Source organism: Trichoderma gamsii, assembly GCF_001481775.2.
Source record: "Trichoderma gamsii strain T6085 chromosome Unknown Scaffold_4.2, whole genome shotgun sequence".
NCBI lineage: Eukaryota > Fungi > Ascomycota > Sordariomycetes > Hypocreales > Hypocreaceae > Trichoderma > Trichoderma gamsii.
Window position 1 is genome coordinate 317941 of NW_020171341.1, and position 23831 is coordinate 341771.

At 52.5% G+C, this 23831-nt stretch overlaps 8 protein-coding genes across 8 annotated transcripts; 4 read left to right on the forward strand and 4 right to left on the reverse strand.

The window, feature by feature from the left end:
* Window positions 1-1904: 1904 nt before the first annotated feature.
* TGAM01_v201570 (hypothetical protein) lies at window positions 1905-4142 on the reverse strand (the record flags this gene model as incomplete). Its single annotated transcript, XM_018806341.1, has 2 exons — window positions 1905-3393; window positions 3496-4142. The coding sequence occupies 2 exons, from the start codon at window positions 4140-4142 to the stop codon at window positions 1905-1907; spliced, it is 2136 nt and encodes a 711-aa protein (XP_018660372.1).
* A 2445-nt stretch (window positions 4143-6587) lies between these two features.
* TGAM01_v201571 (hypothetical protein) lies at window positions 6588-9579 on the forward strand (the record flags this gene model as incomplete). The annotated part of the gene is made up of 3 exons (XM_018806340.1): window positions 6588-6786; window positions 6840-8625; window positions 8721-9579. The coding sequence occupies 3 exons, from the start codon at window positions 6588-6590 to the stop codon at window positions 9577-9579; spliced, it is 2844 nt and encodes a 947-aa protein (XP_018660371.1).
* Window positions 9580-9679: 100 nt separating this feature from the next.
* TGAM01_v201572 (hypothetical protein) lies at window positions 9680-10735 on the reverse strand (the record flags this gene model as incomplete). The annotated part of the gene is made up of 1 exon (XM_018806339.1): window positions 9680-10735. One exon carries the CDS (start codon window positions 10733-10735, stop codon window positions 9680-9682), a length of 1056 nt encoding a protein of 351 aa, XP_018660370.1.
* A 1803-nt stretch (window positions 10736-12538) lies between these two features.
* Window positions 12539-15149, forward strand: TGAM01_v201573 (transketolase; the record flags this gene model as incomplete). Its single annotated transcript, XM_018806338.1, has 6 exons — window positions 12539-12592; window positions 12773-12819; window positions 12910-13005; window positions 13095-13179; window positions 13298-14956; window positions 15033-15149. 6 exons carry the CDS (start codon window positions 12539-12541, stop codon window positions 15147-15149), a joined length of 2058 nt encoding a protein of 685 aa, XP_018660369.1.
* A 709-nt stretch (window positions 15150-15858) lies between these two features.
* TGAM01_v201574 (hypothetical protein) lies at window positions 15859-16428 on the reverse strand (the record flags this gene model as incomplete). Its single annotated transcript, XM_018806337.1, has 1 exon — window positions 15859-16428. The coding sequence occupies one exon, from the start codon at window positions 16426-16428 to the stop codon at window positions 15859-15861; it is 570 nt and encodes a 189-aa protein (XP_018660368.1).
* A 3077-nt stretch (window positions 16429-19505) lies between these two features.
* Window positions 19506-20004, forward strand: TGAM01_v201576 (hypothetical protein; the record flags this gene model as incomplete). The annotated part of the gene is made up of 3 exons (XM_018806336.1): window positions 19506-19562; window positions 19669-19769; window positions 19845-20004. 3 exons carry the CDS (start codon window positions 19506-19508, stop codon window positions 20002-20004), a joined length of 318 nt encoding a protein of 105 aa, XP_018660367.1.
* Window positions 20005-20533: 529 nt separating this feature from the next.
* TGAM01_v201575 (hypothetical protein) lies at window positions 20534-22111 on the reverse strand (the record flags this gene model as incomplete). Its single annotated transcript, XM_018806335.1, has 2 exons — window positions 20534-21905; window positions 21975-22111. 2 exons carry the CDS (start codon window positions 22109-22111, stop codon window positions 20534-20536), a joined length of 1509 nt encoding a protein of 502 aa, XP_018660366.1.
* Window positions 22112-22851: 740 nt separating this feature from the next.
* Window positions 22852-23662, forward strand: TGAM01_v201577 (proteasome component PUP3; the record flags this gene model as incomplete). Its single annotated transcript, XM_018806334.1, has 4 exons — window positions 22852-22854; window positions 22935-22953; window positions 23007-23458; window positions 23519-23662. The coding sequence occupies 4 exons, from the start codon at window positions 22852-22854 to the stop codon at window positions 23660-23662; spliced, it is 618 nt and encodes a 205-aa protein (XP_018660365.1).
* Window positions 23663-23831: the final 169 nt, after the last annotated feature.

Below are 23831 nucleotides of genomic sequence, written 5' to 3' on the forward strand. Positions count from 1 at the left end.
GCTACAGTCTCCAGCTGTGTAAGCTCCCGTCTCATTCACACAGAACACTAAACACATGCTCGTCAAAAGATCATTAGAACATCAATTTCATCTTTACCTGTCGAGTGAAAAGAATATAGTTATGCTTCTTCAGGCTTGTCAATGCGGTGCAGACGGAGATGTGCCTTGATGTAACAGTTAACGTACCAATCACTTGCCATTACACTACACTCCACCTCTCAGCTCAAGTTCTCCGTTAGGAATAATCCTAGTCATAATGATACTGTATCATAACTTTATCTGTGTAGCCTAGTGTTTCGCAGCACACATTGATCAGTTTTCAGGGTAGCATCGGCTCCATGTAATGCATGATATTATGACAGGCCAGATCAAGTGGAAATTTACACTCTCGGTGCATATATATACTCCATACATAGGATAGAACAGCTCTCAAATCAACCATTCTATATATTCTCGGTTAAACGAACCGGCAAGCATTCTTGTATCGCTACCATTGGTAGTACACTTGACATGTTATAAGGCCAAACAACGCCCTCATCAACAAATGCTAACGATCCCTACAACGGGTTCTGAAGTAGTAGCATTCAAAGGTGATAGGCCTGGATACGTAATTCCTACAGCCAATGCGTTGTTGATGACAGGAAACCACTCTCTAACAACAGGTTGAATCTACCTAATCTAAAACGTCAAGCCAGAAATCCCCACTCGCCTATTTCACCAAGAGCAAAAGAATAATGTCACAAAGAAGCAGGTACTAGGTACTCAGTCTCAGCTTGGATAGTGACAGATTGTTATACCAAATACGCCTTGTTATCAGAGGTGAATTTGTTCCTATAATACATGAAGCATAACTTTTCGCAAATGCAAGCCCCTTTTTTTGTGTCGTTTCGCCAATGCATGGCCTGTCATAATAAACGCAGAACCAAGTTACTCGCTCATAGAAAGAAAAGATGTATGCAAATCAAGTTTCAAGGAGACAAAAAAAGAGATAGACACACCGAATGATACTCCACATAATTCAACTCCATTTTCCCCGCAGATTTAATGAGTAAAATAATAAGCTACGACATAATGCCTCCAAAAACACCGCTTGAAACGCCGCTGCCATGGAGACAGCACAATGAACACACGGGCACACATACTGACGCACGCAGCCGAACAAGACATCCCAAACTAGGTACCAGGAACAAAAAGAAAAAGGAGCAAAGAGAAGCTGCTGCAGTATCGCTTTCATGATCCGCTCCCAGCTACAGATGCGTTTCTCTCCCCCTCGCTCAGGACTAAAAAGACAAAAGACAAAGCAACCCATCGAAAACATTTTCCATCTTCCTATCATCCATAGCATATGGTCACCGACTGCCCATGACACAAATAACAACGATTGTGATGGCCACAACAGTCGACAACATGAAGAACCCTCCAACCTTTGAGATTTATTTTTCATCAAGGAAACCAGGAACCCACAAGAAAAGCACACACACCAGGTATTCTTGGAGCTCCCAACTGGCCAATCCAGAATCCATAATTCGAGAATGATCAATAACAATACGTTTAAAAAAAAAAAAAAAAAAAAAAAAGAACCGCGAAGATGAAACAATAAAAAAAATCATGATTTTGAGCACTCGAACCACCCAGCCACGACAAGGGGATATGAATGATACGTGGAGACCCAACCCATGACACCATAGGGATTAAAAAAAAAAAAACAAGAGGAAGAGAGAAAAGAACCATAATAGATTGCGTGGGAATGAGTGAGATGTTGAGAGGGCCGTGAGGATGATATTAAAGTTGATATGCAATATGCGCTGAGAAGTTGATCACCATGGAGGCCATGAAGACCATGAAGGCATGAAGCTCTGCCCGCCACAATATCCACCGCAGAACCCACTGCAGAACCCACAAGCCTATTGTGAGTAGTAGACCATGCCCGGCGCAGGCTGGGGGTAGTAGAAGCCGTCGGGACTGGGCGTCACCATGCCGCCCATGCCCATTACGCTGGGTTGATACGGTTGCGAGGCAGGGTATGGTTGGTAAGGGTTTACTGAAGGTAGCTGAGAAGCATCATAGTAGTAAACCATACCATTGGCCTCTTGGGCCACGAGGTTTGTGTGGGGAGGTGCTGGTGGCCCTGTCATGCCGATAGCGGGCTGTTCAACCTGATTCTGGGGTGTAAAGCTTCCTGCCATGCCTGGCTGCCCTTGAGGGATAAACGGAGGCGCAGTGACAGCAGAAGCGGGCATGCTAGGACCAGAGTAGCCGTTAGGATAGTAGTATGCCTGTTGAAGATGTGGTTGATACGACTGCTGGCCATAGAAAGTTGGCTGGCCATAGGCATTGGGCTGGGGCTGGAAGGGCGCCGCATGTATGGCTCGCTCCGGAATTTGGGACAGCGGGGTGCCCGTCGAGACATGAGTCGGATACGAAGGACGACGTGCGTGCGAATCCTGGTATCCGTTTGCCATCTGCGGGGGAACTTGCTGATGGAAGGCCTGCTGGAAGGCTGAGGCATTCTGCGTCATGGTGGGAGATTCTATATCCGCGACGGAGATGTTCTTCTGGGGGCGAGGCTGATGCATTGGGATTGAAGACGGGAAATTCTCCTGGAAGTTGGGCCTCTGTGGAAGAGGGTACGACTGCGGTTGGGGGATATCTCCGATAGATGTCTCCTGTCCAGCTACCATGTATTCAAACGGGCCTGCCGGTTCCTCCACTCCCATAGCGGGGACGAACGTTTGCGGGGCCGGAGGAAGACGGACTACAGGCCTGTTATCAGTCTGAAGCGCAGGACGAGAGATGATGGATCCGGTGGGCGAAAAGACGCCATCTCTATCGTGCAATACGATGGATGAGCGCCTGCTGACGGCAACACTAGGGGAATAGATGCTTCCGCCATAGTAGCTGCCAAACAAGCTCGTCCTCCTAGAAAAGCCGCCGACGGAGCCCCAGGCGGAACGGGGTCTGCCCCTGAGTCGCTGCTGGTTAGGCCGTAGCGCGCGGGGAATGAATGTGAATGATCGGTCCGGGGCAGGAAATATGTATCGCGGGGGGTGGTTCGGCAACGAGATGCGCACCGGCTTGTCCCTACGCAAAGGCGGGCGATGATCTGGGAGCTTCGTGTATTGCTTGACAGGAATGCCAGGAAAGACCTTGGGGGTCGTCGTCTCTGGCAGGATGACCCGAACTTGGGCATTGCCGATATGTTTCTCAGTCGATAGGGTCCTATTGATCGGAGTAGCACTGGGCTCGCACGTCGGGATGAAACCAGTGCCGTTGGGAGGCCCCTCCTCTTGAGGCGGCTGCCGAAGGCGACGTGGAGTCACGTCTGCGACAGTCTCGTGCATGTCGTGCGTCCATTGGGAGTTTGTAGTAGGATCGGCGGGGTGGTGTAGCTGACTACTGACGATGTTAGAAGAGCTCACATGGAGAAAGGGGGGTGGGTCAAGAAATGACGATAGGTATACGACAGCGACAACAACGGAGATGGAATTCACTTACTTGGCTGGGGAATACGGTCCCCCCACACCACCTCGGCCGCCACCTCTGCCTCGGCCTCTCCCAAACGGCCTGAACCCATTCGCAGCCGGTCCCGGATGCCGATGGTCATGCATGAAGAACGACCCCCGGTTGGGCACAAAGGCCGGATCCTCGTCCCTCCGACGCTTGTAATCTTCGTGTTCCTGTCGACGTCGATTGCCCTGTTGAGGCCGCGCGGTAGGCGAGGAGCTGACGATGACGGGGGCAGAGGGCGACTTGGGTGACGAGACCGAGACCTCGTCCACCGGTGCCTCTTGTACAGAGTCAGGGTCCGGTTGATCCGCAATGGACAGCCCGTGAAGCGTCAGCTCCGTGTCCGACACAGACTTCTTCCCATCCCCCTGAGCGGCAGCCTTGGCGGCCCTATGGCCAGCCCCCTTTGCGGACCCGTTGGCGGACTTGCGAGCGTTGGGCGAGGTGGGTGACACCTCATCGATGTTGCTGGTGTCGCTATCGTCAGCGCCATCGTGGTCGTCCGAGATGACGGAGCCTTCAGTCAGGGAGTCGTCATCGAGCTCCAGCGCCTCCGGACGGCCCTCATCGTCGCCCTCGTCCTCGACTCGGCGTCGCTGGCCGATGAGCTTTCTACGCCGGGGGGCAGCGGCCATGGTGGATCTTGGTTTCTGGCGGCTTAAGCAGAGACGATTAGACGGCAGACGAATGGGGCTCGTCGGGGACGGAGGAGGGAGGGCGAGTGGCAGATCAGAGAGACCATGCAGCAGCAGAGACGCAGGATGATGGATGGAAGGCAGGACAGTATTCAACGGCAAGGGGGAAAACAAAGCGTCTAGTCGTGGACGAGTGAGGAGCCCAACCCGTCCTGCGGTGCTAGACACGAAGAGAAAGGCAAAGAAACAGAAACAGAAACAGGCTTTGTCGACGAGCCAGCAGCCCGGGCCGTGCAGCCAGAGGGGCAATCAAAGGGGGGCCAAAGAAGAGACTGAGAAGAGAAGAAAGCGGGAGGCGGTCCTCGCGCACCTCGTTGATGATGCAGAGGGTCGGGTTGGCGGGCGATGAGCGGCGGTGATGGTGGTTTCCAAGGACAGAGAGCACAAGATTTGACGCCGGGCCCTAGAAAAAGTGTTTGGTGCCGGCCTGTGAAGAGGTGAGGTGAGGTGGTTGCCGCTTAGCCCAATCCAGGCCCGCCGCCCCCTCCCAGCGCAGCGCAGCTACCTGGCAGGTGTGTAGCTCTGCCCACAGCGCTGCGTGCGCAGTGACTTGCGCGGGCTGCAGCAGGGCCCCTTACAATCGTCATTCCAGGCTAAGCAAAGCTCCGTCCAGCTGTCGTCCCATGTACCGGCCACGTACCGCTGGATAAGGCTGAGCGCTGCTGCCAGCGTCCCCTCATTCGTGCTGGTCGCGCATCCGCCAATCTGAGCCTCTGATCACCGCCCCAAGCTCTGCTGCACGCTACCAAAGGGTACCTGGCCCTGTACGCGGCCGAACCTTGGGTTGCAGGACCCCCCATGCAGCTTCTCACAGCGTCCCTCCGTCACGAAGGCCGTTCCAATGCCAGCAACCATCCGCCGCTACCTAAGCAGATCTGTCAAATGGGCGATCGCAGCTCAATATGCAGCCATCCCCCATGTCGGCCAGTTAGAGCCTCTTCCTCCGCCGTCCACGGTGCTGTTGCCAGGCAAGGGCCAAAGCACAGCAGAAACCACGTCAACCACCGCTAACCAGCGATCACGCCCTGTTCGCCATGCCCACAGGCGAGTTGCGGCCAGGCACGGATGCATGCGGGTGAATCAGCATTGCGTAGGCGAGTTCTGGTCGGATCATGTCGTCTCGCGACCCCTCACTGGCCTGCTTATGCAATTGACGCCGTGCAATCTGCAGATGATGCTGGGCAGATGCTCCACAGGTGGCATCAACCGTCTGTCTAGTTGGCCGGCAGCCCGCAAATGCCGACTGCGTCCGACTCCTTCTGGGGATGCATTGCTGCCTGTCTCTGTCTGCCGATGGATGTCAATGGCTGTTTGGCCTCGTACCTAGGCAGGTTGGCAGCCAATTTGGGCTTCGCGTGGTACCCCACGAGGTGTTTCTGCATCGATTGATCCAGCGATGCTCGACGATATTGCTCGCTTGTTGCCTTGGGATGTATCCGTGTGGGCCTGTGCCTATTGGCCAACCATTGCACCAATTGCTGTGCACCGTATCTCGCCTTTGCACGAAATGCACAGATGACGCCTTTTGATACCGATGTAGGCTGTAGCTTGATGTGTAGTTTGTGCAGGTGGCCACCAATTGGGATGTATTCCACCTCTTTTGAGTCACCCGCGGGGTGATATATGATATCAATGTGCTCGTCCAAAATATGGCCTCATGGATGCAGCTTCAGGGTAGCTGGCCAGCACATCGCAGCGAAAGCTCAATGTTTGCTATTTGGAACGACAATTGAGATACGAGGCGTCTAATAAAGGGGTGGCTTTAATATGCGACCTCAATTACCTATAAAGGCAAATAAAAGACTCGAGCTAAATCGCCTTGAGGCCCTTGGCTGCCAACGTGTTTGGCTTTGCTAGTACAGCGCCAAAAAGAAGCTTTTAGCTGCCATGGTTGCATGGCCATCAATGGCTGGCTGTCAACACGCCTTGCCCTCTATTGCCGGCGGAAATAGTAGCAGTATATATGGCCATCAGTCCAATATCTAGGTAATAACTGCTAAGCAATACACAATCCATGTGCTCCTCCATATGGAGACCAGACCCTCCATTGTTCACTCAGCCGTAACTCGATGGCGCATCCACGCTGCTATACCATTCGGCACTGTTGCTCACTACCAGCACTAAGCTACCAGGGGTGACCGCTAATGGATATAATTGATGACGTTGAGATCGCCCCTGGTGCAGGCGCAAAGCACTTCCACTCAACACCAGCCACTACGAGTATAATTTGAGTTCGCCTTGATTCAACATCACCACCTTTAATGGCCACCTCAATGTCGCTGTAGTCACGAGCCGCGGCTCATGACTTTCCCCTAGATCCCGTCCTTTGCAGCAATTCTCGGCCTCTCTTGCGCCGGTCAGCCGGGACCGCAGACCCCGCACATCATGCCCGGCCTCGCGCGCAAAGTGTTGATTTTCGCCGCTGTCGACGGCCTCATTATCCAGCCATTGTCTTCCAAAGGGCAGAAGCCTTTCCAGCCTGCGAGGATCAAGTACGGAGACGCATCCATATCGTCTGCGGCGCGCGACCAGGTCCCAGACTCGGCAAAGTCCGACTCATGGTTTGAAGCGCTTGGCGTCATTGGTGAGCTGAGGAAAAGGCCCTGTTACTGCAATGTCATGTTAAGTAGTTCTCAGGATTGATTACGGTATCCCGGTTGACGTATTTGGTAACGATTACGCGCCGAGAGCAAGTCGCTCAGGTGTTTGGACTGCCCATTTACGTCGTCACTCAAGTAGCCGTGACCCCGTGCTCGTCGCAGGCTGATGCGGAGGAGTCTGTGCGGAAGACGGCGACTCTTTTGCGAGCAGAGGTGCCCACCAATGTGAATGATGGCGACGAGAGTAGTAGTGATGAAGAGGGCGAAATTGCTATTGCGACTCCAGACGAAGAGGCGGACGATGAAATTCTCGGCAAAAAGCATGCCCCGGCGAATCCAAGGAGCAGTGTGAGCAGTGTTGCCGAAGACGTGATCCGCAGGCGAGGCAGTTACGGCAGATTTGCGCAGCGCTGGTTTAGTCGGAGTGGATGGACTACTGACCAGAGAAGGACTATGGGAATGAGCAACTCGCCGACTTCTACGCCACCCCTTGCGCCATCAGCATCGCCGCCAGTGGTTAACCTTGCTGCCCTGCAAGAGGCAGATGAGAATCATTTGATCCCAGCTTCCGCACTTCTACCAAAGTTGCTTCGAACTATCCAGGTCTGGTTCGGATCCTCGCGTAGCTTTTACTTCTCGTATGACCTAGATATAACGCGCAGCCCGAGTGAAAAAGGGGCGATTGCGAACCCCAACGACTCTCTCTACACGCAAGTCAAGAGCACATTTTTCTGGAATCGGCATATTGTCCAGCCTTTCATAGAAGCTGGCCAGGATGCCTTGGCTTTGCCCTTGATGCAGGGCTTTGTCGGCCAGAGGACGTTTGTGGCAGATTCCCATCCTCCCCAGGTAGATGACCCAGGAGCGGAGTCTATGGAGCTGGCTGATCTCTCGCCGACACCATCTGGGCCGTCATCGCCGTCTCCAGAAACAGCAAGGCTTTCTCTAGAGTTGCGTCCTACCGAAAGAAAATATCTCATCACTTTGATATCGCGACGTTCAACTAAGAGGGCTGGTCTTCGATATCTCAGACGCGGCATCGATGAAGACGGATACACAGCAAATTTTGTCGAAACCGAGCAAGTTCTGTCGTCTCCTGCATGGGAAACTTCATCCCCACTGTACTCGTTTACTCAGATTAGAGGCAGTATTCCACTATTCTTTACTCAGACTGCATACGCACTGAAGCCAGTGCCAGTCTTACAACACTCTGAGGAAACAAACTACAACGCCGCCAAGCAGCATTTCGAGAGGTTACTAAAATCTTACGGCACGCTTCAGATTGTTAACCTGGTGGAAAAACACGGAATCGAAGAGCCAATTGGAACGCAATACCAGAATACGGTTGGCCGCATCAACGATGGGCTCGATGAGAAAGCAAAAATACCCTTTGAGTGGTTTGACTTTCACCATGTTTGCCGTGGTATGAAATTTGAGAATGTGAGCCACCTGCTCTCGCGCTTGAAGGACCAGCTGGAGACACTTGGCAGCACGGTGCGGAGCAATGGAGAGCTGGTCCGCAAACAACAGGGGGTTCTCCGAACGAATTGTATGGACTGTCTGGATCGAACAAATGTCTGCCAGAGCTCGTTTGCAAAACACATGCTAGAAACTCAGCTCAAAGAACAAGGCATAGATATGAGCGCTCAGCTGGACCAAGAGACGGCCTGGTTCAATACCCTGTGGGCAGATAACGGCGATGCTGTTTCGAAGCAATACGCCTCTACTTCCGCTATGAAAGGTGATTACACGAGGACAAGAAAGAGGGATTACAGGGGGGCACTTAATGATCTTGGGATATCTCTAACGCGTCTTTATTCTGGGTAAGATTCCCTCCTCTCCCACATCTCTTCTCAGACCTCCTCTCCCAGCCAAAGTCAAAAGGCAAAAGCTAATGTTGTTTCTCATTCTTGCTTAGCATGGTCAATGACTACTTTAGCCAGGCTGCCATAGATTTCCTACTTGGCAACGTGACAGCCAACGTTTTTGAGGAATTTGAAATCGACATGATGACAAAGGATCCAGCCGTTTCCGTGGAAAGGATGCGCGAGCGCGCGGTGGAACTTTGTCAGAAGCGAGTGGTGGCAGATGTCAGTGAAGAGTTCCACGGCGGCTGGGTGCTGATAACACCCAATACTGCCAATGCGCTCAAATCGTGGCCAATGGAAGAAGTTGTCCTTCTTCTGACCGATGCTGCGATATACCTCTGCCGCTTTGACTGGGATCTGGACAAGGTGTCTTCTTTTGAAAGAGTTACCCTTGCGAGCATAACGAATATCAAAACGGGTGCTTATATCACCTCCACGATTTCGCAGGCTCACATGAATGAGACGAGGAACGTGGGTTTCGTGGTGTCATACCAGCCGGGCAAAAGCGATGTCCGGAGGAGAAACACCCGCACAATGTCCACCAGGGACGCTCCAAAGCTGACAGCAACCGGCGAGATCCCAGCCGCACCGACCGGCTTTGCAGGGCTTTTCTCTGGAACCAACGGCCCAAAGGAGCCTGCAATCCGAAAACTCGCGTTCAAGGCGCCGTATACGGATTCTTCATTGCCAGTCAGCGAAGCTGGGCCACGGCAGACGGAGCTACAGAAAATCGACACCATATGCTCAGAAATTGAGCGTCTAGCGGCCGAACGGCAGCTGGCCAAAGAGGGAGAGGAGCGGAAGAAGCTGGTGGAAAAGGGCGATATTATATCGCTAGACGCTGCGAAGCGCAGCACCGGGTTGTTGGAGCAGCTGGGCCATTCGCTGAAGAAGTTGGTGTGGGCATAGACGAGTATTCCTAGAAGCCTGTATGTGTTCCACATGTACATGGCATTTCCAAAGTAGCTTTTATCGACCTAAAATTTCCCAAACCGTCCCTTGGTGTTGTTCATGCAGCCGTAGACGTGCTCTTCCTTTGATACAAATGCATCTGGTATCGCATATTCTCCAGCTGGATCGGGTAGGAGAGCTCTTCCGGAAGCCGAAACCAGATCGAATCGTGAGATTCCAGCTTTTCCCACTCATAGTCCTTGGATGCAGCCCGAACGTCCGTAAGAGTGTGGTCCAAGAGCCACTGCATGGGGTACCGCTTCTTCTCCTTGCCCACGGCGGCTTCTGAGTAGCTACCCGGACTGTCTACCACGAGAAGCAGGCTTCTATCCGGGAGTATCTCGCCCAGCAGCTTTAGAAACTTTGTCGTCTTGCCGATGCCCCCGCTGGTGTACAGCTCATTGAGCGTAAACATGAGCGTCACGGTAAGGGGCTCTGAGCCGAGCAGCTCCTTGAGGGCCTCTTTATCCATGACCAAGACGTCATTCTGGACGAAGGTCGTGGAGAGCTGTGCGTCCTCGAGAAGAGGCGTGTTTGCGGCCTTGATAGCTGCAGAAGCATATTTTGATAAAATAGGGGGTGAGGTGGCTTGTTTTTGGAGGAGGTCGACGACTTGACCCCAGGGGCCGGCGTCGAGGAGGGTGAGGATGCCGTTGGAGGCGGTTTGTTGGAGGTGAGACGCAAAGGCGATGTGTTCGGCTGCGCAGCCGCCTATGCAGAGAAACTTTTTGACAATCCTGCTATTACGAGATGATGCCTCATCGGCAGTAGTTTCGGCAGCAATGTCATCGACGTGCGAAGCAATGGCTTCAAAAATGGATGCGTAGCACAGCGCCCTTGTGGGACTCCATCGTGCGGCGTATGCCTGGAGGTTCTCCTCGGAGCCAAAAGCAGCCTCAAAATCTCTATTGAAGAGGGACTGCTTGATGGATTGGAGGGTGGCCGCGAAGGAGTCTGATGTAAGGACGGGGTTGAAGGCGTCTGAGAAGAGGGTGAGAATTCGCTGTTGGTTTTTAAGGGTTTCGGGGTCAATGGGTGGGAGAGGAGTGGGTGATGATGCTGCTGCTGGTGGCTTCTTAGAGGGTGTTTTCTTTGGTTGTTGCTTTTTCACCATTTTGGGAGATTTTGTGGTATGTTTACTTGATATATCATCGAAGGCTTACAATGGTGTTTTTCTATGAGAAGTGAAAAATTGGGCGGCATTCTTGAAAGTGGGTACGGGCGTACAGATACGTAGCGCTGTTGCGCTTCACTTGAGAGCTATGGGTGGCCTGGTTTTTCTACTCTCTCAATCAATAAATTATGCATATCAAAGTCTTTATAACAGTTTGAAAGGAGTAAACTCTACATGTAAACGTATTGAGACATAGGTAGGTAGCTGAAGATACACTTCTCATGGCAGAATAACCGACTCAACTCATCGTTTCACTCTGGCGTCGTGTTTGCTTATTGCGCTATGATTGGTCCTCCAAGCGATAATAGCCTAAAGTGCCCTTTTTTCTTCTCTCGCCTTTAAACTTCAGCCCACGATCCGGCCGGCGCCGTCTCTCAACTTTCGGGGCACCTTTCCCGGCCCGCTTGATTGGGTGAGATTGTTGCATGCACTGCTTAGGAAACTTCCGGGGTCTGCTTATGAAATGGGGAGGATGGGGGTGACTTAGGCCCGTGTTGAGTGGCAAGCCTGTCGACCTACCTTGGAGAGCTGCGGCATGCTCGGGGGTTTCCAGGCTGCATTTAGGTAATAGTAGGGTTATATAGGCGTTGTATCATATCTGATGGCTTGTTGCTTCAATTGGGCTGCCAACCATTGGCAACTATGAGATGATAAGGAAGCAACACTTGAGAAGGGCTAAGAGCTACGTCACAGGCCGGGCCGAAACGGAGTATCCGAATCCAGGAAGCCGTTCGCCGTAGCAGTAAGAGAGAAAAGGTCAGCCAGCCAGTCTGTTTTTTAAAGTCTCCGCTTATTAAATAGGTAGAGGAATGGGGTGGATAGCATTGCGTCAAGTAGGTAGCAGATCGATCTGTTGCCGGCAAAGTGGAAGTTGGAGGCAACGTGAGAGATCGCCAGTGTCAAAGGCGAAAAAGAAGGGAAAAGAAGAGGAGAAGACCCGGTTTTTAGAATGTAGACGAAGGATCAGTGAGAATATGTAGAAGCATTCGGACTAACAGGTACATACATTTAGCTAGAAGAGGTCGTATACCGTAGAGATGCAGAGAGAACATTGAAGCCTCGGCCTCGCTCATTCCAGTTGTCGGAGGGTTTAATCGAGGTTGGTAATGGCTGCGGATTGAGCCGCCCTGCAATTCGTAATCGGCCTGCAATGCAGAATAAACACGCATACGCGTGATACGGAGTCGAGCCTTGCATCCGCTGAGCTGATTCTTCCTTGGCTCTAAAAGGTACAGGCACACACACACCAGACACTTGACCACACAGCAGGGGCGAAACTCGGCTCCAACAGCAGGGCTGCGGGCTCACAGTAGCGGACACTGGCCCCGCTGGAACTTGCGCTCCGTCTGCCATTTGCCGCAGCCTGGCCGCGAACCCCCGGGGCTCCAGTAGCCGCTTCAGAGTGGCTGATGGAGGGGCCACGGGTGGACGGGCGAAGCTGCAGAGGGGCCGATAGAGGCGCGCAGGCAACTTGGATCAAGGTTGTAGCGGTCATTGAGATGCTAGAGGGCTCCAGAGCCAGCGGTAAAGTGGGCAGCCGGTGGGTTTGTTGGCTAATGCTCCCTAATCCGTGACATAAACGTTAACCCCTCAACAGAAAAAAAAAAGGTTCCTGCGTTTAGCAACACCAGGTGCTTTATATTGCTGCCTCCCCCTCCGTCTGCTCCATCTCTCCTCTCCATCCATCTCAGCTATTCTTGATACCCCCTTATTTTCTTCTTCTAGCGCACGCAATCCGCAATCATGGGCTACACAGAGGTTGACCAGAAGGCCATCAACACCATCCGCCTGCTCGCGGTATGTTTTCTCCCACTTCCTGCTACCCCGCCATTGCCCCTCCATGGCAGCAGCTCCAGCTACGCGACAATGAATGAGCGAGCAGCCAGCGACGGACGTGGCTGTGAAGAGCGGGCAATGCGCAGACAGCGAAAGCAACACGCAGTGAGAGCAATTGACTGACGGGAATTGCCATCATAGGTTGATGCGACCTTCAAGAGCAACTCGGGACATCCCGGTGCTCCCATGTAAGTTTGTCCAACGACGCCCGGCGATGCGCACTGCCGCCGCACCCGCCGTTCCCGCCCAAGGTTTGCTGCTAACGCCGGACTCTACAGGGGCATGGCTCCCATTGCTCACGTTCTCTGGGACAAGTTCATGAAGTTCAACCCCAAGAACCCCAAGTGGCTGAACCGCGACCGATTCGTCCTCTCGTAAGTGCCGTTGCCCACCCTCTTGGAGGGGAAACAGAGAAAACCCCGCGCAAGATCGTGAGACTGACACGCGTTTCTGCCCAATCCAGCAACGGCCACGGCTGCATGCTCCAGTATGCGCTCCTCCACCTGTTCGGCTATGCCTTGACCATCGATGACCTCAAGGCTTTCCGAGTAAGTTTCCCAGAGTCCGCTGCAGAAATGGAAGAAAGAGGGGACGAAGCCCGTTTGGCCATGAGCTCAACAAGGGGTTGAAACTGACGTAGTGGCGCTAACTTAATCCCACCTGTAGACTGTTGACAGCATCACTCCTGGCCACCCCGAGTCTCACGATACCCCCGGTATCGAGGTCACCACCGGCCCTCTGGGTCAGGGTATCTGCAATGCCGTCGGCTTGGCCATGGCCCAGGCCCACACCGCCGCCGTCTTCAACAAGCCCGGCTTCAACCTCGTTGACAACTACACCTACTGCTTCCTCGGCGATGGCTGCTTGATGGAGGGTGTTTCCGGCGAGGCCTGCTCCCTGGCTGGTCACCTCCAGCTGGGCAACCTCATTGCCATTTACGACGACAACCACATTTCCATTGACGGTGACACCAACGTCGCCTTCACTGAGGATGTTGCCAAGCGCTACGAGGCTTACGGCTGGCACGTGGTCGTCGTCGAAAACGGCGACCACGACCTCCAGGCCATGGAGGACGCCATCAAGCAGTGCCAGGCTGTCAAGGACAAGCCCTCAATCATCAAGCTGCGAACCACCATTGGTTTCGGCTCCCTCCAGGAGGGCACCCACGGTGTTCACGGCTCTCCCCTCAAGGCCGATGACATCAAGCAGCTCAAGACCAAGTTCGGCTTCAACCCCGAGGAGACCTTTGTCGTCCCCAAGGAGGTCCACGACCTGTATGAGAGACACTCTGCCGAGGGCGCTGCCCGCGAGGAGGAGTGGAACAAGCTGTTCGCCAAGTACCAGAAGGAGTACCCCTCAGAGGCTGCTGACCTTGAGCGCCGCCAGAAGGGTGAGCTGCCCAAGGACTGGGAGAAGCACCTGCCCGTCTACACCCCCGGCGACGCTGCCATTGCCAGCCGAAAGCTGTCCGAGACTGTTCTCAGCAAGCTCGAGGGTGTCCTGCCCGAGCTTGTTGGTGGATCTGCCGATCTGACTGGCTCCAACCTTACCCGCTGGAAGGAGGCTGTCGACTTCCAGCCCAAGGCCACCGGCCTCGGTGACTACTCCGGACGATACATCCGCTACGGTGTCCGTGAGCACGGTATGGGTGCCATCATGAACGGTCTGGCCGCCTACGGAACCATCATCCCCTACGGTGGTACTTTCCTCAACTTCGTCTCCTACGCTGCCGGTGCCGTCCGTCTGTCTGCCCTGTCTCGCATCCGCGCCATCTGGGTTGCCACCCACGACTCCATCGGTCTGGGCGAGGACGGTCCTACTCACCAGCCTATCGAGACCCTGGCTCACTTCCGTGCTCTCCCCAACTGCATGGTCTGGCGCCCTGCTGACGGCAACGAGACCAGCGCCGCCTACTACATTGCACTAACCTCCAAGCACACCCCCAGCATCATTGCCCTCTCTCGACAGAACCTGCCCCAGCTCGAGGGCTCCGTCATTGAGAAGTCCATCAAGGGAGGTTACGTCCTGCAGGAGGTAGAGGGTGCTCAGGTCACCCTGGTGTCCACCGGTTCCGAGGTTGGCATCGCCGTTGATGCCGCCAAGCTGCTGTTGGAGAAGCACAACGTCAAGGCCCGCGTTGTCTCCATGCCTTGCTTCGAGGTCTTTGACACTCAGTCCAAGGAGTACAGACTCTCTGTCCTGCCCGACGGTATCCCCTCTCTGTCCATTGAGGTCATGAGCACCATGGGCTGGGAGAGATATACTCACGAGCAGTTTGGTCTCAACCGATTCGGTGCCTCTGGTGCCTACAAGGATGTCTACAAGGTGCGTTTCAAACATGGCTTTATACGAAAGAAGAAGAAGAAGAAGAAAGGATAGTGTGCTAACCCATTGGCTATAGAAGTTCGAGTTCACCCCCGAGGGCATCGCCAAGCGCGCTCTCCTCACCATCGACTTCTGGAAGGACGTCCCCAACGTTCGATCTCCCATCAACCGTGCTTTCCAGCAGCTCATCTAAATTTAAACGTCTGAGGAGAAGGACCGAAATACAAGGGTTTTAATCTTGCAGAATATAAAAAATGGTACATAAAATAGGACAAAAAAAAACCATGAAAAGAAATGATGCTTGTTGTAAAGCAAGCATATGATTTCACGTAGTGACGATTTTTGGGCATGGGAGTATAGGAAATGTTGAAGTTTCATTTATTTTATTCTTTAATACAGTAAAATAAAACAATAGATGAAAAAAAAAAGGAAATTGAGATTAAGATGTGACAAAACGTTTGGATCTTGAGAGCTAAAATAAAAAGACTTTGTCCACCGAATTATACAGACCTATTCTTTTTAAACGCCATTAGAGCCAACATGCTAGCTTCGAGTTCTTTTGTATTACCACCCTCTCCAGTTGATTCTGTGTGACGGTAAAAGGGATCTTTCTCATTAGCTTGTGTATACTCATCTTTATGCGCCTCGCTCTAACAAAAATGCTGCTTTCCTGTATTATATCGCTCAGAGTGCCTCTGTTTCGTTCCGTTCATCTCTTCTCCTAGAATTTCTGTGTGTCGTCTAAAGCCACGACGCCGCCTGGTTCGGCCGTCGAAGCTTTTCGAATGGGGGACGCCGGGCATTCTATGGCCGCAGCATGCCCACTCGATGATGCTTTCCATCAGTAATTTTTTTTGTTTTTTTTGTTCTTTTTTTTTTTTAAGTTTCTTCTTTCATCAAGGTCACTCGGGGTTGCTGCTCCTCCCGTCGGTGTCCTGCTCCAAGCCCTGCGCCGTCCACTCCCTCTGAAACTCTCGCCCAATACGCTCCAGCCTCGCCGCAGCGCGCCTCGCCTCTCTCGCATCGTCCGAGGTAGCAGCGACGACGACGCTGATCAACACGGGCGCCACGGAGTCGTCAACAGTGGCGGGTCGTGCCGTGTCAGGGGTGCGAGTGCTGCTGCTATCGTCGTCGTCGTCGGCCATGTGCTCGTGCTCGTCCTTGTACTTGTATTTTGAAAACGAGTCCGGCTCGGATGAGATGTGATCGACACCGCTGCCGCCGCCGGATTCCCGGGGGTCGAGGTAGGACTGCAAGACGACGGCGCCCGAGTCCGGGTACTCGACCATGATGCGCTGCGGGCGGCCGAGGTTGGCGCGCTGGGCGGTGGTCTGGGAGGTGATGGCGCTGGAGGTGAGTTTGGTGAGGGACTCGAGGTGGCTTTGCGACGACGACGACGTGATGAGCGGGGTGAGGGTGAGGTCGGTGAGGTGGAGGGAGAGGGTGGGATGCTGCGAGGGGAGGTTCGACATGGTGAGTTCTTGGTGTTGTGTTTTAATTTGGCCTTTTTTTGTACTCTCTCTCTCTCTTGAGTTCTATCTTTTATGCGCGCAGATATCAGATTTATAGATGCGATTCTTTTGGTCTTGTAGTTGTTTCTTTCTAAACCCCGGAATCCCAGCTCCAAAGGATGGCCAAAGACAGTGCCTGGCCTGATTTGGAAAATGTTGGCAAGTTTTCTGATCCTGGAGCGCCTTGTCTGCTTCTGGCCTCTATCGTATGGAGTGGGCGCTGATGACGTCGGTGTAGCGGGTGTTTTTTGACTATCGTGGTGTCATGACTTGGGAGCTCAGCGCGCGTGCTCTGATCATTCCAATCTAGCAGGGAAACCAAACACGGTGACAAAAAAAACCATGGGAGGAAAGAAAGGACAGGAAAGGAAATAGAAAAGGGAACAAGAGAGAAAAGAAAGAAGGAAAAGAAAAAAAAAAGAAAGCAACGAGTCAACTGCGCTGAGGTATATTAAGAGGGGGGGTTCCATTCTCTCTCGCTCTCTCACTGCCTCTTCTTTTAGCATCTCTCAAGTACATACCTTACCCAGGTATCCTCAAAGAAGGGGGAGGCTGTCGCAGCAGGCGGGCCCTATCTTAGGTAAAGCGGCACTGCGGCAGGCTAACAAGCAGCCACAGGCGCGCTTTTTGGGGCCAAACCTCCCCATCTACAGCCTCCAGGTCGCTGTTTTGCTGCTGCTTTTCCAGCCCCCCTCTGTTTCTCCCCTCTTTATGGCCCCCGTAGCGGGGACACCCCGCGCTTTGGTGCTGTTTTTAGTGCAGAGTAGGATTGGGGGATGTTTTTCTTCCAAATGTTCTTTTCTGCTTGTTGTTGTATCTGTGTGTACTTCTTTTGCTCTTGTCGCATTCGGCGTTGGTGGGGAATGAGAATGGGAGAGAGAAGATGTGGAGGAGGCAGAGGGTCACACCATCCGAGGAACATCTGGCGGGAGACGCAGAAAAAGGGAGAGGCGACAGAGAAGCAGACCTGACCGCAAGTCAACCGGCGCTGCAACAGGCGTTTGTTCTTCAGGGGCGAGTTGATTAACCCCCCTGGTGCTGCGCAACACGTGCGTTTACATGGAAATGGGGCAATTGGCTGCAATCAGTGGTATCTCGGCAGGTTGAAAGGTCTGAGAGCGCAAGCTATCTATCGAACAGTGCTAATGTATGCACCTTGTTGGCCTACACGTCGTCCGAAGTAAATTAGACCAGTGCTGCTAAATGGATCGTCGTTGTCGACGTTTACCGCCTTACTGCGCTAAACCGCTCGCCCAGAGCACCCGGGTCAGCATAGACTTTCGGTGCCTGTTTCGTGCGTCACCGCGTGGCCGATCCGGCGGCGCCTCATACCTTAATTCACCACTCGCCAAGCCCAAACGGCATTGACAAGCACTGCATAATCGTACTATTCTGATAGAATAATAAGGAAAGATTGGTTACAGTAGTATGTATAATAAATGGAAATCACCCTTGGCTGCCGTCATGTTTTCCCAACAGAGAAGGTGGTTCTTTTAGCATGAGAGAGGGGGGATGCGGTTCATGGCAGAGCCGGAATGCACGCGAGCAGCACCATCTGACGACAATCGCGAGAGTCGGGAATAACACAGTCAAGGATACAGTTCTTGGGAATAATGGAATGGTATCGATCTACGGAGTACTGTACCCTCAATCCACCATTTTATGGGGATGTCGTCTATTACTGCCTCTTTCCTGCTGCGTGCAGCTACGAGTACGAGGTTATCACGGCCTTTGACTGCACTATTCAGTCTTGTACAATGTCGAATAAGCGCCCTTGTCGCCGCTATCACGACTCAATCCACTGCGCTGGGCCAATTCGCCAATGGCGGATGATAGCGAGAAGAGCAAGGGCCACTCTACCCTTCTAGCTAACAGCCGTTTGGTCTGAATAATGAACGACTGCTGCTGCTGCTGCTGCAAGGGTTCACCTAGTCCCAGGGCACTACTGGAAGCGGGGGAAACGCTCATGGGGGAGACCAAGCTGGAGCTCTTTTTGCGGGCTGCGAATAGCTGCATGGGAATACTAGTACTCGTAAGAACAGCGGGCGGAAGAAACGGCGGAGCAAGGATCCTTTGTTGTCGTCACTTTTCTGGTTCCAACAGACATAACGCGCAAGTAGGTACGGATCACTCCGTCTTACACGTATGCCTGTCAATGGCTCGTGACCGCTTACTTGGATCTGCTTCTAAGTAGGCGACAACTGACAAAAGACAGGATCAAAATGTCTCGGTTCTGGACGATAGAGTTGCATTTGCAGCTCTCTCTTGCATCTTTCGATCCGCCTTGTCTCGCTTCGCTTCGGCCATCTTCCTGCAACGATAACAAAGCGTGTTAGCCGAACAGCCATTACATGTACCCCCATTAGTAGTGGCCCATTTGCATCAGTTGTAAGAGAAGCTACAGAAGCTTAGCTTCTCAACAAGAACCGCTGGGCATGACTCGTGAGGAGGTCTGAAGAGGTCATTTCACGATAAGCTCGTTCTGGAATGTGTACGAGCAGAGTCTACTGGAACATGCTCAGAACTACGGTGCAGTTTATTCCAGAGACTCTCGGTCAATTAGCCCGAGAAGGGGACCGAGACGAGGAAAACAGTTCCGGCAATTGTATCTCCAATGGATCTCTGGAACTGTCGTCATTTGCTGGTCAATTGACAAAATCCATCTTCTTTACTTTGCAACGACTAATTGGAGTTCTTATACCGAGGACAACATATTGTTACCAAGTTAAACGCTGCCATTGAATGTAATCAAACAATTGGTATCTTCAGGCTGCCCCAATTCGGGGGAAAAGCCCCATAGTTCCGTGAGATATTCTCCAATCAGGTCCAATCAGGTCCAAAGCTCATAGTTCTGCAACACCACAAGCTTGCTTATCTTATCGCGTACCCTCTCGCACGTGATCCACAACTCCCGCCCCGGAAAAATTCCACACACGAAATTTCGTATTAGCGCTAGAGTCGTCCAAATCTACGGAAACCTCTCTTTTTTTTTTCCCTTTCCACAATCCCGTCAAAAGTTCGACAATCAATTTTTCGAGATGGCTAAGGAAGCGCCTGCAAAGACCGGTCTGGCCGTTGGCCTGAACAAGGGCCACGTACGTCAACTCGCGATCTCACCTCGTGGAGGATCTCTGCCCTCTACTTCTCTGGCAGACGATGGACGCTGAAACTGACGTTTTTTGGTTTGTTACCCAAATATAGAAGACTACCGCTCGTGTCGTCAAGCCCCGTGTTTCCCGCACCAAGGGACACTTGAGCAAGCGAACCGCCTTTGTGCGTGAGGTCGTCAAGGAGGTTGCTGGGTGAGTTTTTATATACCATGTTCTTGACATTTACAAGATGGACGAATTGTTGCTAATACATGTGCCTTCCAACAGCCTCGCTCCCTATGAGCGTCGTGTCATCGAACTTCTCCGCAACAGCAAGGACAAGCGTGCCCGTAAGCTGGCCAAGAAGAGGCTCGGTACCTTCGGCCGTGCCAAGAGAAAGGTCGATGAGCTCCAGCGCGTCATCGCCGAGTCCCGTCGTGCTCACTAAACGATTTTTTTATCCTATATAAAAGAAATCGAGGCAAAAATGGAAAGAGAGGAGACAAATTCGGTAATGGCAAATAAAGAGAATTGAAAATACCAATTTTTTTCTACATCATCAAGCACGGGTTTTTTTTTCGCATGGATTCGGCGCGGGTCATGAATTTTCGAATAATTCACATTTGGGCTTTTATGCGGCGGCGCAGCAACGGTATATAGCTGCGGGTTTTTACATTCCGTCAGAATTTTACATTCTCCAAGATATGCCGTCTTTTTGACCCAACTGAGATACCTTTTTGTTCTCTTCGCATCACCAATTGCCCACCCAGTCAATTCCACTGTAGTTGTAAAGATGCTTGAATTATGTCTAAATTTGTGCCATCTGTGTTCAAAACCATCAAGGCTTGTGCCTCTTCGATATTGATCAAACAAAGCTGAGAAAACGCCAATACATATACATGATGCCAATGCACCCCTAATTCTCCCATGGTACAAATGAGAATCAAACATTTAAGCCGCTCGCTCACTCTCGTAGTCTATTTCTTACCAAGTTTCAGCCATTTCGGTATCTTCTTACCATCTCCACCCTCCTTTGCTGGAGCCCTCTGAGCCTGCGGTACCGCCGACGGCCCGGCTTTATCATCCTCCACGGCAGGTATCTCGGGCACCTTGATGGTCTGTCCCTGCTGAGCAAAGTTGGCCTTGAGGAAAGGCTGTTTCCGGGCCTCCTTCGGCACATCGTCATTCCACACCAAGCTTACAAGGACTCTGCCTGAAAGCTTATACGCTCGGATGAGGTTGTGCTTGGGGGTGTCATCATCTTGGATTACAGCCTTGGTCCCCGGGATGACAAGGTGAAATGACTGGCCGTTGTTGGCCATGACATGCCGCACAGCCTGATACAAGAATGCGCCAGTGTCTGACGGGCCAACTTGCCAATCGCTGCTGGTATTATCTGGGAACCGCACCTTGATGAGCACAGACTTGACAGCATCGATCTTGGCCAACTCAGCCGCCTCCTTTTCTTCAATTTCTTTATCAGACAGCAGTCTTTTGTTCCTGGAGTTTTCTAGTAGGCGGGCCTGATGCAGTTGAGCCTGCGCGACAGTGGGCATGAGATCATTTTCTTCGAATGGCGCAAGAGCGGCAGCAGGTGTCGAGTTTGTTGGAGCGAGGAAGACATTGACAGGTTCGAGGCGCGACTGAGGATCAGAACTATTCGATTCAGATTGTATTGAAGATGTTGGATCTTGCGTTGCTTCGGGAGCTCGCTCTTCCTGCGCTTCGCTTGTGGTGTTGATGGGCTCAACTGGAGCTCCAGTCATGGGTACATCTCCGTCGGTTGGTGGGTCCTTGAGCTTGTTCTCTAGGACACTTGAAGCCGCGTTTTCCTTTTCTTCTTGCTTCTCCTTCTCTTCTTCCTTGAAAAAGGCTCCTATCTGTTCCATCGCCTCATATAGTGTTTGCTCAGTCCTTCTAAACGATAATCGTATCAGGACGTTGCCAGAGTTGTGTCCCAGCTGCGACAGCGACTTTTGGAAATCAGCAAATGATGCAAGCTCCCGGCCCATGATATTTAGGACTGGCGTCTCATAGAATAGCTGGCCGGCACCAGAGTTCTCGCTGCTGGCCGTCTGCGCAACACCTCTGGCCGTGATATTGATGTTCTTCCCCGCGCTCGCCTCGCCGCTTTCAAACTGTCGCAGCACCTGCCATAATGACAAGTCGGAGGGAAACTTCTTAATCAGCCGGCCGCCAGGAATCTCTTTGGCCTCTGGCTGGGGAATCTGCAGGGCGATTTGAACGGCTGATGGGGTCTTGGACTTTTGCACAAGCTCTAGCTTCGCGCCGGCGAGGAGGCCAGACGTACGGAACGGTATGGAGAGATCGACTTGTTTCTGCTTGTGTCTAGGCAGATGAATGTTAGCTTTATGCGCAACATGGAGCAATCAAAGAGCTGGAGTATTTAATGCGCACTTTATCAAGTACTTGTCGCCGTCTAGGCCAAGCTTCTTACAAGCTTCAGCTAGAACGTCCGACAAGTAGGTGCCGGGGCTGACTTTGATGGTGGTGCGCCGCAGATCCGTGGCGATGACCACGACGTGCGACGACATGGTGTCGTTTAGGGCTAGAAAGCTATAGTAAAGCTGAAACAGCCTCTGGGATATGTGGTCGCAGTCTAATGAACTGTCAAGTATTGAGAGCGGGTGATTTTGGAGCTCTGGACGAAGTAGACGGACAAGATGGTGGTGGGGTTGTGACCGTCTTCAGCTGCCGATATAGCAAGAGAAAAGCCCACTGTAAGTGACTTTAAAACCAAGAGTGTCGAAGCAAGTAGAAGAAAAAAAGAAAAGCAGAGGAAAATCCAGCTTCTCTTAATCTCTCACCAATCTTTTTTCCTCAGCCAAGCAAATTTATTTGTTTGCAAAAGCTCAAACCGACAAGGCAAGCTGTCAAAAGCCGATTAGATATCCAGCAAACGGGCCCCACCCGCTTTCTCGAACAATCCGCAGGCAGCCTCGCCCAAGGCGGTCGCACATACGTAAGAGCAGCAGCACCAGCCACAGCGGCAGAAGCTCGGGTGCAGTTTGTGAGCAGTCGCGCCACACAGCGGCCACGCCAGACCATGTTTGCCTGCGCTTTTGCGTGCCAGCCAAGCGTGGGGAGCGAGAGAGAGCTGGGGCAGCTTAGAGAGACAGCTTCCGGCCAAACTACACTGCAACACCAACTCTGCGATACCACGACTGAATTGATTCGAGCGACGGGGCCTTCAGGGAGATCACGGCTCATACCTTACTTGCACTGCTGCTGTGAATCTCGAAACGAATACTAGAATCGAACAACAGCGAGCATCATGGTACGTACAGTGCTGCATTGTCATTACACTATCATGATACTTCTCAGATTGGAAGCTAACGTACTGCTCTCGCCATACAGTCTTCTCCCTTTTCGATCAGTCAGTTGCCCATCCGATCCATCTATCCAACATCTCTGCTAACTTCCCCCCAGACGGCGGTGCCGCCGTCGCCATGGTCGGCAAGGACTGCGTCGCCATCGCCTGCGACCTCCGCCTCGGCCTCCAGGCCCTGACCATCTCCAACAACTTCCCCAAAATCTTCCAGTACGGCGACGTCTTCCTGGGCCTGACCGGCCTGGCCACCGACGTCAGCACCGTCAGCGACCTCTTCCGCTACAAGGTCAACATGTACCGCCTGCGTGAGGAGCGCGCCATCGCCCCGCGCACGTTCGCCAACCTCGTCTCCTCCTCTCTCTACGAGCGCCGCTTCGGTCCTTACTTTGTCTCGCCCGTCGTCGCCGGCCTGGACCCGAAGACGGGCAAGCCGTTTATATGCGGCTTCGACAGCATTGGCTGCATCGACTTTGCAAAGGACTTTATCGTGTCGGGCACGGCGTCGGAGCAGCTGTTTGGCATGTGCGAGGGTCTGTGGGAGCCTGATTTGGTATGTTTCCTACTTCCGTCTATACATATATCATTGTGCTAAACATGTATGCAATTTCAGGAACCCGATGCGTTGTTCGAGACCATTTCACAAGCCCTCCTGACCGCCGTCGACCGTGACGCCCTATCCGGCTGGGGAGCCCACGTATACATCATCGAGAAGGACAAGGTCACCAAGCGATTACTAAAGGGTAGACAGGACTAAACGTGCTTTGCTTTTCCATATAAATACATATTACTAGACGAAGAACAAAAAAAAACGGGATATCACATTTGATTCGGGGCCTGCAAGTGACCGAAGCTGTGTATGCTGTATGGATAGCGGCAGCAAGAGCTGACTAAAACACGTCAATCGAGATTACGAATGCATGCGA